Below are 16,119 nucleotides of genomic sequence, written 5' to 3'. Positions count from 1 at the left end.
TTATTTATTATATGTAAGTACACTGTAGCTGTCTTCAGACACTCCAGAAGAGGGAGTCAGATCTCATTAGGGATGGTTGTGAGCCACCATGTGGTTGCTGGGATTTGAACTCCAGACCTTCGGAAGAGCAGTTGGGTGCTCTTACCCACTGAGCCATCTCACCAGCCCCCAATAAATCTTTTTTAAAATAAAGGAGAAAATGTATATTATCTCTTTCTATTTAGGGAGGAATATGCCCAATCAAATGTTTCTAATTCTCTAAAATATTATCTTTGGATTATACTATGTGAAAGAAAAGTTTACAAAATTAATAAAATTTTCTTGTGAGGACTTAAGCCAGTGAAAAATATTTTTTTAATATTTATTTATTTATTATTTATTTATTATATTTAACTACTCTGTAGCTGTCTTCAGTCTCACCAGAAGAGGACATCAGATCTCATTACAGGTGGTTGTGAACCACCACGTGGTTGCTGGGATTTGAACTCAGGACCTTTGGAAGAGCAGTCAGTGCTCTTAACCTCCAAGCCATCTCTCCAGCCTGAAAAATATTTTTATTTTCTTAAATAATAGTAGCTTACTGATAGAATGTCTTCCATTCTTGTGATTACGGACATAGGAAAGGATAAGCAAATAGAAGTAAAGTAGGGCTTGCTCCCAGTCAGCCCCACACAGCTTTGCTCTTTTTTATTTTTAAGATTTATTTTATTTTATGTATACGAGTAAACTGTCATTGTCTTCAGACACACCAGAAGAGGGCAGCAGATCCCATTACAGATGGTTGTGAGCCATCATGTAGTTGCTGAGAATTGAACTCAGGACCTCTGGAAGAGCAGTCAGTGCTCTTAACTCTCCAGCCCTGGATTTACTCTTTTTTATGTTGAGCTGATTAATGTAGCTCACTGATTCGGGTTGAAACCTTATAATTTAGACTTTTCCTCTGCAAGGACTCCACATACTCCATTCTACACCACCTTTTGTTTTGTTTGAAGACAGAGTCTTACAGTGTTTGGCCTAAAATTCACTGTATCAATCAGGCTGGCCTAGAACCCACAGAAGTCTACCTGCCTCTGCCACCTGCATGCTGAGATTAAAGACATGTGTCTACATTTATCAGTTATTATAATTGTTAGTTATTCTATAGAAGTAAAACCATACTCTTAAGTTGACTAAAGCTGTCCTGCCCAGATTCCTGCTTGGAACATTAGGTCCCTCAGGGAAGAGACTTCATAGCCAACTGCTTTTGAGAACGGTGGCCCCAGTACGATGTAGCTGGTGTCCTTTGCAGCAAAAATTAAGTCAGGCAGCCCTAACTGTCATAATTAGTAAATCATTGTTTGCACACAGGGTATACTTAAAGATGATTCCAGACCATGTATTACAGCCATAATCCCATGACTTATTTGGCTTTAGTGCATTCAGTTCCTATAAGATGCTGTAGCAAATGAGAACGATAGTTCATCATCTTCTACAAGGAGGAAGAAAGGCAACCCTCCCGCAGAACCTATCAACTCTTACGACTGTTTTGTCCCCTTAGTTGACAAAACCCATAGTCTTCAATTTCCTTTTATGAGAAATTCCTTCTCTAAGTGGCAGGCAAGATCAAGAAACGTTTTCAGAGGCTGGAGAGATGGCTCAGGAGCTAAGGGTGAACCCAGAATTGGGTTCCCAGCATCTGTATCAAACTCATAGCTACCTGTAACTCCAGCTCCACGGGCATTTCATGCCGCGGGCCTTCCAGGAACCCTACATTCACATGTACATACCACACACAGACACGTACTCGAAATTAGAATGAAGCTTTAAAGATAAGTCGTTTTCAGGCTTTTCTTTGTCGTGATTCCAATTTCTAGTTCAATAAAGACCTTTGCTGCTTTCTCAACCGGCTACTGATGGTGCTTTAAGAGCCTGGAGCACAGGTCTGAGAGGCTCCTTTAGGAATTTCTCTGTAAACAAGTGATTGCGTGCTTCCTGACACTTAAAAAGAAATGTTGGCAACAACCACATTGAAAAACTTTAAATCTCGCCAGGCACGGTGGTGCCCATCTTTTTTTTTTTTTTTTTTTTTTTTTTTTTGGATTTTCTTTCTGTGTATTTTTCTGGAGCCAAGTTTTCTCTATGTAACCATAGCCATCCTGGAACTCACAGGCTGGCCTCGAACTCAGAAATCCACCTGCCTCTGCCTCCCAAGTGCTGGGATTAAAGGCGTGCGCCACCACGCCCAGTGGTGGTGCATATCTTTAATCCCAGCACTGACATGGCTGAGACAAACAGATCTCTGTGAGTTTGAGGCATGAATTCTAGGCCAGCCACAACTAAACAGTGAAAACTTGTCTCAAAAAATGAAAGAAAAATTTAAATCTACTTTGTCATTAATGAGTCACATATAGCAAATTAGCAGCTATATGAATAATTAATAGAAATCCAAGTTGAAAAGAACAGTTTGTCCAGCTGTGGCAATGCATGCCTATAATCTCAGCTACTAAAGAAGCTGAACAAGATGCCAGGTTCAGGTTCATGGACAACCCGGACAACAAGGCCAGACCTTTTCTTAAAAAAAAAGGAAAGGAAAGGAAGAAAGAAAAGGGCATAAGATAATTGCATGAATGCCGCTTATAAAAGTACATAATCATAATAATGGAAACATTTTACATGAATTTTTATTACTGATTTTTATCTTTAAATTTTGAGCTGAGAGACTATATCCTAAAATATTCTTTTTTTTTTTAATCCAGGCAGAACACCTTCTTAGTCCTAAGAGATTGCCATGGCCTTGTTCAGATTCTCATTCCCCAGGATGAGGTAACACAAGATTTCCTACCATTATCTAAAAGCTTCTTTGGTAAGATGGTAGTATAAGCTAAGTAGTTTGATCATTCAGGAATTAGCTATGAATAAAAATGAAGACTACTATATACAACATTAATGCATGATAAACTAAAGAACTAGAGAGATGGCTAGAGCAGTTAAGAGTGCTTGCTGCTGTTGTTAAGGACCAGGGATAAAGTCCCAGCACTCACATGGAAGCTCACAGCCATCTGTAAATCTAGCAAACAGCTAATACCAGAGACAAAGAGCTAATTTCTGTAATGTGTAAAGAACTACACAAAAGGGTTGTGGAGCCAGAGGATACACTAAAGGTGCCTGCCACACCTGAGTTCAAAACCGATACGGTACAAGGAGAAAGACAGCTCCCACAAGTTGTCATCTGACCTCCATATTGGTACACATGGTACACTCATGTGAGTTGCCTGTGTGTGCACACACCTACAAAATAAATGTAATAAATAAATCAGTTACTAAAGAAATCAATAAAGGACCCAGAATGTGAAGATGAAATTTATAAAAAAAACAACCTAAGAATAATCTTTCAAAGAAAATATAAGACAGACATGGAAGCACACACCTATAATCACATCAGTGAGAGGTAGATAGCAGATGCAAGAATATCAAGAACTCAAGATCAGCTTCAGCATTAGAGCCAGTCAAGGCCAGCCTGGGCTACATGAGACCTTATCTCATTTGTGTGTGTGTGTGTGTGTGTGTGTGTGCATATACATACATAGATATATGTATATACACACACATATACATGAAAGTATACCAAAGGGAGAGGTGTGATTAGGACTTTGGTAGTGGCACAGTAGATAAAGGTTCTTGCCACCAAGCTGACAACCCTGGGACCCATGTGGTGGAAGGAGAGAATCAATTCCACAAGCTGACCTCTCACCTCCACATGCAGACTGTGGCATGTGCACAGATAAGTATGCACATACGCACACACACAAAATGAAGCCAGCCTGGCAATTTAGAATCTGTCTCAAAAATAAAAGGTAGCTGATAAGCTAGGCATAATGGCAAGTGCCTTTAATCCCAGCACTCAGGCGGAAGCAGGTGGATCTCTGAGTTTGAGGCACAGAGTCTGCATAGTTCCAGGGCAGCCAGACCTAGATAGTGAAACCCTGTTTCAAAAATAAATTAATTAGCCAGGCAGTGGTGGCGCACGCCTTTGATTCCAGCACTTGGGAGGCAGAGGCAGGTGGATTTCTGAGTTTGAGGCCAGCCTGGTCTACAAAGTGAGTTACAGGACAGCCAAGGCTATACAGAGAAACCCTGTCTCAAAAAAAAAAAAAAAATAATTAATTAATTAATTAAAATTAAAAATAGCCAGTGGTCATGGTAGTGCATACATACAATCCCAGTACTCGAGAAGCTGAGGCAGGAAGGCTGAGAGTTCATGGCCAGTGTGGACTCTATAGAGAGGTCTATCAGAAGAAAGGAGGGAGAGAAGCTGAGGCAGGAAGGCTGAGAGTTTATGGCCAGTGTGGACTCTATAGAGAGGTCTATCAGAAGAAAGGAGGGAGGGAGGATCCTTGGTGGTCTTCCTGGCTGTATTGTATAGAGCTAAAATAACAGTAGGATTTACTAACTCCTGTAATAACATCAATACAGCACATAAGCTGTGAATATCATTTTTCTAAACTGTAGACTTACTGAAGATTTCAGTAAGATCATTTAGTTTTGGAACTTCCCTCCACCCCTTATTTTGCAGTCAGCCGCATCTGTGAGGAGGATTTTGTGTGAAGCCCCTGTGGAGTCTGTGGTGAGAGTATCTGGGACAGTAATCTCCCGTCCCCCAGGACAAGAGAATCCGGTTAGTAGTCGGGGACTGCAACCTTCCCTTTGTACATCTTCAGTGTCTGCGCATAGACTAACAACATAGACCGAGTCCCTATGGACACAGCATTGAGTTCCTCAGGTCCACAAATCACCACACCCACTTAAGCGTGCACAAAAGAATGTCTGTCAACCTTGACAAATACATAACGATATTTGCTGATATAGGAACAATAATGTAAAGATTATATAGATTTTTATTATTCATAATCTACAATATAGCTTGACCCATTTTGCACATGTATACAAATACATGTGTTTTACAAATGTGTATCGAATACCTGTCCTGAAAAATGACTTTCTAAAATAGCTCTTTCTTTTTCTTCTAAGAAAATGCCGACAGGTGAGATTGAAATCAAAGTTAAAACAGCTGAGCTCCTGAATGCCTGCAAAAAGCTGCCCTTTGAAATTAAAGACTTTGTGAAGGTGAGAGTGTCTTGTTAACAAAATCCAGTATCCAGAGGTACCAGGATGTTTAAAGTAAAAGTTTACCTTCTATAAAATGAGTATTTTTAAAATTCTACAGTACTGACAGCTAATTATGTTCTTAAGGTGCAAACAGGTTGAAATGTGATTCTGTCTTTAAGATTTGAAATATTCTATTGTTCAAGTTTTTCCATTGCTATTGTTTAAAGTGTTGAAAGGAAATTTATATTGGAAATGGCAGAGTTGCATAGGGTAATCTTTTTCCTATTAAGTTGAAACTTCTAACAGTAATGAGATAGAATCTCACTATGTAGCTCTGATTGTCCTGGAATTTACTCTGTAGACCAGGCTAGCCTCAAACTCAAAAGTTCTGCCAGCCTCTGCCTCCCACGTGTTGGGATTAAAGGAGTGCACCACTATGCCTGGAATATATACCTAATTTTTAATCTACGAAGGTGTTTGTGTGTGCTCATGTGCACACATGTGTGCTTGTGGAAGCCAGAGGAAAACCTTGAAGGTGATTCCTTGGGCACTGGCCACCTTTTATTGGAATCAGGGTCTCTCACTGTCCTGGAACTCACCAAATACAACAGTCTGGGTGGCTCTGGGTGGCCAGAAAGCCCCAAGGATCTGCCTGACTGCGCCTGCTTGTGCTAGAATCGCAGTGTGTGGCCACACCAACTTTCCACCTCGGTCCTGAGGATTGAACTCAGGTGGCTGTGCTCACAGGACAAGTTTACTAACTGTGATGGTTGGTTTTCAGTCAGCCTGACCCAACCGAGAGTCACGTGGGAGAGGAGCCTCAGTGAGGGTTGTCTAGATTAGATTGGCCTCTGAGCATGCTTTCTCGTGGGGTTGGAAGTGTTTGGTTTTGGTTTGATTTTGTTCAGTTTGGTTTGCTTGGCTATGGTTTGGTTTGATTTCCAGATAGGGTCTCTCTGTGTATAGCCTTGGCTGTCCTGGAACTCAGTCTGTAGACCAGGCTGGTCTCAAACTCACAGAGACCAGCCTCTGCCTCCCAAGTGCTGAGACTAAAGGTGTGTACCGTCACCGCCTGGTGAGAGGAATTTTCTTTTTTTTTTAAAGATTTATTTATTTATTATATGTAAGTACACTGTAGCTGTCTTCAGACACTCCAGAAGAGGGCGCCAGATCTCGTTACGGATGGTTGTGAGCCACCATGTGGTTGCCGGGATTTGAACTCTGGACCTTTGGAAGAGCAGTCGGGTGCTCTTACCCACTGAGCCATCTCACCAGCCCCCGGGAATTTTCTTAATTGAATTAATGGATATGAGAAAGCAAGCCCTGAATGTAGGTGACAACATTCCATGGCCTGGGCTCTGGCCTGAGTGAGGAGGAGTAAGCTAAGCACTGGCGGGCAGCATTCAGTCCTTGCTCTCTGCTCTTGACTGGGGGTGTGATGATCCTGCTGTCTTGCCTTTCCTGCAGTGATGGGCTGTAACCTAGAATTGGGAGCCAAATTCACCCTTCCTCCCTTAAATTGCTTTCGTCAGCGTATGTTACTAAGCAACAGAAGTGGAAGCAAACTCCAACTGAGTGATTCCCCTGCTCTATTAGATTCTTAATTACACGACCACTAAGGCCTATATTTAAGTTCATTGATTGCAAAAATCAATATAATTACAACATTGACCTTATTATGGACAAGAAAATAATTTGCTAAGGTAGACATTCAGAAAAAGAAGTTATAGACTTTTCTTACTATTTCTATTTCTGGTGTAAAAGAATTGAGCTACCCACATTAAAGGACTTTTTTCTTAAGTTCTAAGCACAAAGATGAATACAAGGATTTACAGCCTTGAAAATATGCAAAGCTGAGCTGGAGAGATTAAGCTCAGCTCTTAGGAAGGACCTGAGTTTGTTTCCATCATGTGTACCAGGCAACTCACAATTGCCTGTAACTCCAGCTCCTGAGGATACCTCTAGCTCCAGGGCCCAAGGGCATCTACACTCATGTACACAGACACACACCTACACACACCTCACCACTACTAATAAGTAAATGCAAATTAAGAAAATTAAAGTTAAGTACCTTTTTAATGTTCAAAAATATCTACACATAAAAATCTTCATTTGTGTAGAAAACAGAGGCGCTCCGTTTGCAGTATCGCTACTTAGATCTGCGCAGCTTCCAGATGCAGTACAACTTGCGGCTGAGGTCGCAGATGGTCATGAAAATGCGGGAATATCTTTGTAATCTGCATGGTAAGGGAAGCCTGCATGTTCTGTTTTATTGTATACTCCCTGCATCATTGGGTCACATGTTCCCAAAGTGTATGATCAATCACTGTGATGACTGGGTCACAGACACATTCTTTTAAAGGTAATAATGTCTATTACAGTACTTAGTATTTTTACTAGTAGTTATTTCACTAATGAGGACAGTCTTTGGTTGTCTCTGTGTCATAAGTTTCCTCCCCAGCACCCGCTCCTGCCCTTCTTGAATTCTGGGGTTACAGGTGTAGACTATGATGCCTAGCCAAATTAGCATAATTATTTATCATTCTTACACAGCATTTGATGGGAGGTCTGAAATTTCCCATGAGTCAAGCAGAGCCCTCCTGGGTGCTTGCTCTCATTTCATCCTTGCTATGTCGGCAGAGCATTTCTAACAGCAGAGCGTTGCAGTAGACAGGAATCCATCAGATATTCCAGATCGTTTCCTGTCATGAATATCAGCTTTGTGAGCAGAGTTACAGTTTGTAAAAGTCTTACCTTTCTTGGTATGTTTGTCTTTCTTACCTCGGGTGTCTTCCTAATTAAAGGGAGCCTCTGACTTGTGTTTCACTCTTGAAATACTTGGCAAATTCCTAATTGCTAACTAATTTTTCTCTCTTTTTAGGGTTTGTGGATATAGAAACCCCAACCTTGTTTAAGAGGACCCCTGGAGTATGTATATTACTTACCATTTTACTATTGATATCCTCTTCCTTATACAAGCAATCGCTTTGCTTTTATAGTCACTTGGCCCATTTTAATTTACTTTTATTACTACCTCAGGATCTTATTTTAAGAATTGAGAAAATTATGGGAGTTAACATTTTGAATGTTTTTATTCTGCATAAGTTTCTTTTCCATGAGTTTTCTAGATGCAAATCATTAATGAATGTTTTATTAAAACCTTGTTCATTAAGAACTGTCTTGCTGGGCAGTGGTGGCGCATGCCTTTAATCCCGGCACTTGGGAGGCAGAGGCCAGCCTGGTCTACAGAGTGAGTTCCAGGACAGCCAGGGCTACACAGAGAAACACTCTCTCAAAAAACAAACAAACAAAAAAACCTGTCTGAACTGGACTGAAGGGATGACTCAGCGGTTAAAAGTGTGTGCTAAAACTTGAGCTCCAGGGAATCAGACCTTTTTCTGGCCTGTAAACACTGCATTCATGTACACATCCCCACATACTGACAGAAACATATACCCATAATTAAAAGAAAATCCTTGGCTGGAGAGATAACTCAGCTATTAAAAGCTAAGGCTCACAACCAAAAAATGGAAATGAAATCTTTAAAAATAGAAAAGAATTGTATCAACTAAAAAAATATAAAAATTTCAAAGAGGCAGATTCGGCATCTCTTTCTGTGTGTGCTAGGAGTACCTGTCCTGCAATAATCCTTCCATCCTAAAACCCTAAACCTAAACCTGCTCCAAATTACCTTCCACCCTCTCTCTGAGCTGTCAAGCTGACCACCACCTGCAAAGGGGATAGAATGACCAGGGACACTGACGGAGAACACTTTAGCTTATGGTGGCTCCACACTCCCTCACCTCATTTGTCCCTAGCTTTCTAGATAGCACCTATCCAGGAGTTTTGTCACTGCCGCATTGTTCATTGGGGCTAGGACTGCCATGGTTAGGGGCTGGCTCAAAGGGTGGGATTGCCACTCTGGGAGACTCATTGCATACCACAGGAGCCACTCCAGAGCCGCAGCTCATCCGAGGGGCCTGTTGCCTGAGGGTGGATCAGCCTCATCCTCTGCCCGGGAAGGATCTTTCCACTGTGCCTCTTCCCTATGGATTCTATTGTTTTTTCCTGGACTTTCTCAGGAAATCAGCAAAATGTGGTTGGCTTGGGGCTTGACCCAAGGAAAACAAATGCTATATTAATAAGAAAAAAGAAAAGAACCAGGCGAGGCGATGCATGCCTATAAGACCAGTATTTGGGAAGCTAAGGCAGGAGGATTACAACTTTCAGACTAGCTTTTTCAACATAATAAGATCCTGTTAAAAAGAGAACTGAGACTTTAAAAAAAAAAAAGCCCTGATATTTAATAACTCTTTATTCAATCTGTAGACTTAAAAAAAAAACAGTTTAAGGACTACATACATAGCTCAGTGGCACGGTGTTTGTGTAGCATGTTTGAGGGCCTCAAAACAAAAATCCCTACAGTTTAATGTAGAAAAGCAGTTAAAAATGACCTGCATAGCTGAGTGGTGGTGGCGCATGCCTTTAATCCCAGCACTTGGGAGGCAGAGGCAGGTGGATTTCTGAGTTTGAGGCCAGCCTGGTCTACAGAGTGAGTTCTAGGACAGCCAGGGCTACACAGAGAAACCCTGTCTCAAAAAACAAACAAACAAACAAACAAAGAATGACCTGCATAGCAAATAATGTATAAACTTTGTTGTGCTAATAATAAAATTGAGACTTTGTTTACACACACATTTAATAACTGTTATATACAAGCAGTATTGAAGTCTTAGTTTAGGAGCTACAGAGATAGCTCAGCAGTTAACTCTTTTCAGAGAACCTTATTCAGGTTTTAGCACCCAAGTCAAATAGCTCTCAGCAGCCTCTACCTCCAGCTTCCAAGGTTCTGGTGGCCTCTTCTAGCATGTACTCCTCCTCTTCACACACACAAACGTGAAAAATGTAAATCATTTCTGAGCATGGCCCATGTCTAAATTCCAGTACTCAAGAGACAGGGGCAGGTGCATCTCCGAGAGTTTCAGTCCAGCCAGAGCTTCATAGTAAGACTCTGTCTCTAAATAAAGGTTATTGTATGCTAATTGTTGTAGGGACTGTAAGATGAGCAAGAGCTGTCCGTCAGTGGGAACTCTGTGAGTTCCTTGGAGTACTTAAGCATTAACTTGTACTCATCACTTACCCCTTGAGTTGTCTTATTGTTAATTGTATTTCAGGATTTTGGGTTTGTTTTATGGAAACAGCCTTGCTATGTGGGTCAGTGCCCGTGAACTGACTATTCCTCTGCCTCAGCCTCCTGAGTGCCGCTGGAATTGCAGGCATTTGCCATACCTGACTTGGGTTTTGGGTTTTGTTGTTGTTGTTGTTGTTGTTTTGTGGGGGTTTGGGGGGGTGTTTATTTTTCAATAATGTCTCTTTCTCCTCCTCTGCCACCTCTCTCTCTTTAAAAGGGTGCCAAGGAGTTTTTAGTACCATCCAGGGAACCTGGAAAGTTTTATTCCCTCCCTCAAAGTCCTCAGCAATTTAAGCAACTTCTGATGGTTGGAGGTTTGGACAGGTAAGCAGGCTTTCTTGGGTTTTGGTAATGCTGTTACTCTTCAAAAAAAGGAAGAGGAGAGACCAAGGGGGAGTAAGGACCAAACTTATCTGATCCAGGACTAGGGAGATGGCCCTGTGGGTAAACGCTCTTGCCATGCAAGGCTGGAGATGTGAGTCCAATCCCTGGAACCCACACACAGGTAGAAAGAGGAAACTAACTCAGTGTGGTCCTCTGGCCTCCACACCTACCCCTCACTCGATAATAGTAAAACAATTTTAAAGTTGTCTGATTTAAAGAGGTTAAATTAAATTTTTTATGTGTGTTTTGATATTGCTCATCCCCTAGAAATTATAAAAGTCATTGTTTATTTAAGATCTATTAGGTGGCATTGGGCACAAAGCTAGTAGTTCTTGCAGAGCATTAAAAATAAGATTCTGGAGCTGGGCGTGGTGGTGCATGCCTTTAATCCCAGCACTCGGGAGGCAGAGGCAGGCGGATTTCTTGAGTTCGAGGCCAGCCTGGTCTACAAAGTGAGTTCCAGGACAGCCAGGGCTATACAGAGAAAAAACCAAAAAATAAAAAAATAAGGTTCTGCTCTCAAGTGAATAAGACTAATAAAAAAAATGGGATAATATTTATTTATTCAATGTGTATGAGCACACTGTAACTGTCTTCAGACACACCAGAAGGGGGCATCAGATCCCATTACAGATGGTTATAAGCCACCATGTGATTGCTGGGAATTGAACTCGGGACATCTGGAAGAGCAGTCAGTGCCCTTAACTGCTGAGCCATCTCTCCAGGCTCAATTTCATTAATTTTTAAGATGAATTTTAAAAAGAAGAGAGTGTTGTATGTTAGACTTGCAGAGGCAGAGAGAGCTTCGTTTCTGAAGGGGAAGGTGAGAGCTGGCATGGCACAAGGAGGCTCCGAGCATTCCTGCAGCAATGTTTTAGCTTGGAAAAGTACACAGTAAAGAAATGTGGACTGGTTTGCATGCCCATCTAACATATAAGTATCCAAAGGTGCTATACTTGGAAAGCCATCTGTAAAACACTAGCTCTCATGGGTCACCTATATTTCTGACTAGATTTGAGCATAATAAAGTTTCTGAGGCTGGGAACAGCTTTATAGCAGAGTCCTTGCCTAGCAAGCACAAGGGCCTGGGGTTGAGCCTTAGCACCACAAATAAAATGAAAAAGTAAAGTTTCTCTTAAGGATCATTATTAATGTGTTTCATAGCCTGTACTGCCAACACTGGAGAAAATTGTTTGGTCATTTAAAATAAAGACTAGGTTAATTGTAGTTTTCTATTACAGGTATTTTCAGGTCGCCCGGTGTTACCGAGATGAAGGCTCAAGACCGGATAGACAGCCTGAGTTTACTCAGGTACCTATGTATTATATTACTGGCTCTTACAAACTCATGTTGCTATCCCAGGATGTTTCAGTACCGGGACAGTAACTTTACAAGGTCTTAGAAATGAACTTAAAAGGCAGTGGGTCTCCGAGTCTCATTTTCAGACACACTTCATTTTTGTTCAGCCGCTGCCGTCACTCCTTTCCATCTCCCTGCCTCTGCACAGGTCTGCTTCCTCCCACCGCCCTCCTTCTGCTTTTATATCACAGGCACCCTACCTTTTTATTCCTTTCCCTTGAGGTCTCTTCTTTCCCCTCTTACAGTTCCCTGACCTATGCCTAAACATGTATATGCACATATAAAAATTAAAATCTAGAATCTACCATATGAGAGAAAGCATGGGGTACTTGCCTCTCTACATCTGGGATATATCACCGAACATAATTTCCAGTTCCACTTTCCTACAAATGTCATGATCTTATTTCTCTTTATGGCTTAATAGAATTTCATTGTGTATATATAACACATTTTCTTTAGCCGTTCACAGATTAATAACTGTCTAGGCTGTTTCTGTTCCTTGGCTGCTGTGAATGGCACGACAATCAACATAGAGGAGTGAGGATCTTTGTGCTAAGACTTGAGCTTTGGGGCTGGAGAGATGGCTGAGCGGTTAAGAACACTGGCTGTTCTTCCAGAGGTCCTGAGCTCAATTCCCAGCAACCACATGGTGGCTCACAACCATCTGTAATGGGATCCGATGCCCTTTTCTGGTGTGTCTGAAGACAGCTACAGTGTACTCACATACATAAATAAACTTTAAAAAAAAAAAAAAAAAAAGACTTGAGCTTTGGAGTATTTACCCAAGGGTGACAAAGCCAGATCATATAGTAGTTCTTTTCAGTTATTTGAAAAACCTCAGTACTGATTTCCATAATCACCACACCAGTTTAGAGTCTCACTGGCAGTGAGGAAGGGTTCTTGGTCTCTGCCTCCTGTCTCTGCCAAGCACTTATTATCGTTTGTGTACTTTTATATTTTTTTATTTTTTTAAGATGTTTTTATTTGCAGGGGTGGGGCAATTGGGTCAATGTCTGGTTCTCTCTATGTAGCCTTGGCTGGCCTTAAACTCCCTAAGTATTAGACCAGGCTGGCCTCACACTCCTCAAGATCTGTCTGCCTGCCTCTGTCTCCTGAGTACTAACACCATGGCCTGCAAGATTTTATGTTATATGTATGAATATTTTGCCTGCATGTGCATGCCTGATGCTCATGGAAACTCTAGAACTGGAGTTTGAGGTGGCTGTGTGCCATGTTGGGGCCAGAAAACGAACGAACCCTGGTCTTCTGCAAGAGCAGAAAGTGCTCTTGACCACTGGACCATCTCTGCCTGGGGAGAAATGGAATCTCAAAGTAGTTTTAATCTATTCCATTAGTCCTTTTCATAAGGTGTATGGTCTTCAACTAAGGTGTGCCAGATATCCTCAGTTTATGATATGAGAAAGTCCTTAGAACAGATCTTATTCATCAAAAGTCAGTGTTCCAGGGACCGCTGACGCTGACATGGCTCAGCAGGTAAAGGCACTTGTGCACAATCCTGAAGCTTGAGTTTGGGTCCCAGAACTCATATAAGGTGAAGGCGAGAACTGACTCCAGTCATCTTGTGACCTCCATACGTGTGCTGTGGAACACTTGTACCCACACCCACAGAGTACATACATGAACAGAGTAACAAATAAAACATAAAATTAAAGCTGGCCGTGGTGGTGCACGTCTTTAATCCCAGCACTCAGAAGGCAGAGGCAGGTGGATGTCTGAGTTTAAGGTCACCTAGTCTACAAAGCGAGTTCCAGGACAGCCAGGGCTACACAGAGAAACATTGACTCAAAAAGCAAACAGACAAATAAATAAAAACGACAAAAAATAAAGTTGATAGAAGAATCATTACTCCAAAATCAGGCCAGAGTGGGGGGCTGAAGAGATGGCTCAGCAGTTAAGAGCACTGGCTGGTCTTCCAGGGGGTCTAGTGTCCGTTCCTATCACCCACATTGCAGCTTACAACCAGTGTAACTTCAGTCACAGGGCACCAGACACCCCCTTCTGGCCTTCATGAGCACCAAGTGTGTATGTGTACATGCAAGCAAAACACTCATACATACAAAATATTTTTTGTTTTTTTGTTTTGTTTTGTTTTGTTTTAAATATTTATTTATTATTTATTCTATGTAAGTACACTGTAGCTGTCTTCAGACACTCCAGAAAAGGGAGTCAGATCTCCTTATAGATGGTTGTGAGCCACCATGTGGTTGCTGGGATTTGAACTCAGGACCTTCGGAAGAGCAGTCGGGTGCTCTTACCCTCTGAGCCATCTCACCAGCCCACAAAATATTTTTTAAAGGACAATGCTAACTTTAAAAAAAATAAGTTTATATACTGATATTGAATACATTTATTTAATCTACAGATTTATCAAAACCCTTATTTGGCTTTGTTAGGGTAACATTAATCAATGTGCTTAAATGAAAAATCACAAGTTTGGAATCATAAAGACCAGGATCAGATGTAGTCTAACTACTTACTGATTGTAGTATGCAAGCAATTTACTTACTTCTCTGAGCCTTCAGCCACAAGATAATTATAACATAAATAAGTTGTATATGTTAGGCAATAGCAGTCATCAACATAAAAGCAAAGTATAATAATATTTGTATCCTTAGCCATGTATTGTTTCTGGGCAGAGTTATTTGTATGGTAACTAAAAGCCAAGAATGTATATTGTGACTGTTGATGTTAGTTTCCATGTTGTTTTGGTTTCAGATTGACATAGAGATGTCCTTTGTAGAGCAGACTGGCATTCAGCGTTTAGTTGAGGGTTTGCTGCAGTATTCCTGGCCTGGTGATAAAGACCCTCTCGTGACTCCTTTCCCTTCCATGACTTTTGCTGAGGCCCTGGCCACCTATGGAACTGATAAGCCAGATACTCGCTTTGGGATGAAGGTACTTTTTTCTTGTTCCTAGGACTGCTCCCAGGTAGTTTAGCCAGCTTTTCAGGCATTTTGAAGAAATTTACAAGTGTTACATACTGGTTGAATAATATTTTCAATGTTCCTTTATCTTTTTACCTTGGTTGTTTCCAGACTACAGCAAATGATGATGGTGGTGATGGTGATGGTGGTGGTGATGATGGTGATAGCATGTTAGCATTGCACTACTTATTCTTTCAAGTTCCATTTCTAAAAGCCAGTCGTGTGTGTGTGTGTGTGTGTGTGTGTGTGTGTGTGTGTGTGTTTTAAGATGGGGGTCCCTGAAGCTTGCTATGCAGCTGAAGCTGCCAGCTTCAAACTTGAGATCCTTGGGTCTCAGCCTCACAGGTGATGGGTTACAAGTGTGTGCTGTCAAACTCAGTAAGAGCAAGACTAAGGCATCCGCTGGAGGTGGCGCACGCCTTTAGTCCCAGGACTCCGGAGGCAGAGGCAGTGGATCTCTGAGTTCAAGTCAGCCTGGTCTACAGATTGAGTTCCAGGACAGCTACAGCTGTACAGAGAAACCCTGTCTCTAGAAACCAAAACCAAAACCAAACAAAAAAAGAGGAAAATTAAGACTTGTTTATGTCAAGCCTAACATTTACTCCCCAGAACCCACATGGTGGAGAGAGAGAACTGACTCCTAAAAGCTGCCCTCTGAAAACGTGCGCGCGCACAAACACACACATACACACACACATACACATGCACACACATACACACACATACACACACAGAGGAAAAAAAGAAAGAGAGAGGCAGAAAGAGAGAAAAGAAAGAATTAAGAACACGATTTTTACTCCAATGTTTTATTATAGAACTTACCAGTTTCTGACTTTATGGACATGAATAGTTATTTGAAATTAAAAATAAAACTAATTTTCAGTTTCAGTTTTTCTATGTCATTATGGCTCTCGGAAGGGAAATGATTGAGTTACAAATTTTCCTTGGTCTGTAAAAAGCCTAAATACATGAACACATTCAGATTATCAGTGTCTGAAATAGCAAAAGCAGAATTTTTATGCAGCAGTTTTATTGCCAAGTCTCCATCACTTGTCCTTATAGAGTACAATCCTTTGATCTCTGTAACGCTGGTGCCAGCTCTGAGTCTCATTTCTTACGACAAAGTCTTTACATTGAATTCTGCCTGGGCTGTGC

At 41.4% G+C, this 16,119-nt stretch overlaps 1 protein-coding gene across 1 annotated transcript in view; it reads left to right on the top strand.

Annotated features, from left to right (window-relative positions):
- Positions 1–16,119, top strand: part of Dars2 (aspartyl-tRNA synthetase 2, mitochondrial) — a 30,576-nt gene that overhangs the window by 2,972 nt on the left and 11,485 nt on the right. The window contains exons 3-10 of the mRNA XM_021164974.2: positions 2,736–2,802; positions 4,553–4,654; positions 5,008–5,103; positions 7,206–7,329; positions 7,967–8,013; positions 10,494–10,600; positions 11,902–11,971; positions 14,756–14,935. Of these exons, the coding sequence (XP_021020633.1) occupies positions 2,736–2,802; positions 4,553–4,654; positions 5,008–5,103; positions 7,206–7,329; positions 7,967–8,013; positions 10,494–10,600; positions 11,902–11,971; positions 14,756–14,935 (793 nt within the window). The remainder of the gene's footprint in view (positions 1–2,735; positions 2,803–4,552; positions 4,655–5,007; positions 5,104–7,205; positions 7,330–7,966; positions 8,014–10,493; positions 10,601–11,901; positions 11,972–14,755; positions 14,936–16,119) is intronic.

The sequence above is a fragment of the Mus caroli genome, chromosome 1 (assembly GCF_900094665.2).
Source record: "Mus caroli chromosome 1, CAROLI_EIJ_v1.1, whole genome shotgun sequence".
Lineage (NCBI taxonomy): Eukaryota > Metazoa > Chordata > Mammalia > Rodentia > Muridae > Mus > Mus caroli.
The sequence above is the reverse complement of the archived record's forward strand: the minus strand, read 5'-3'. Positions and strand labels throughout refer to the sequence as shown.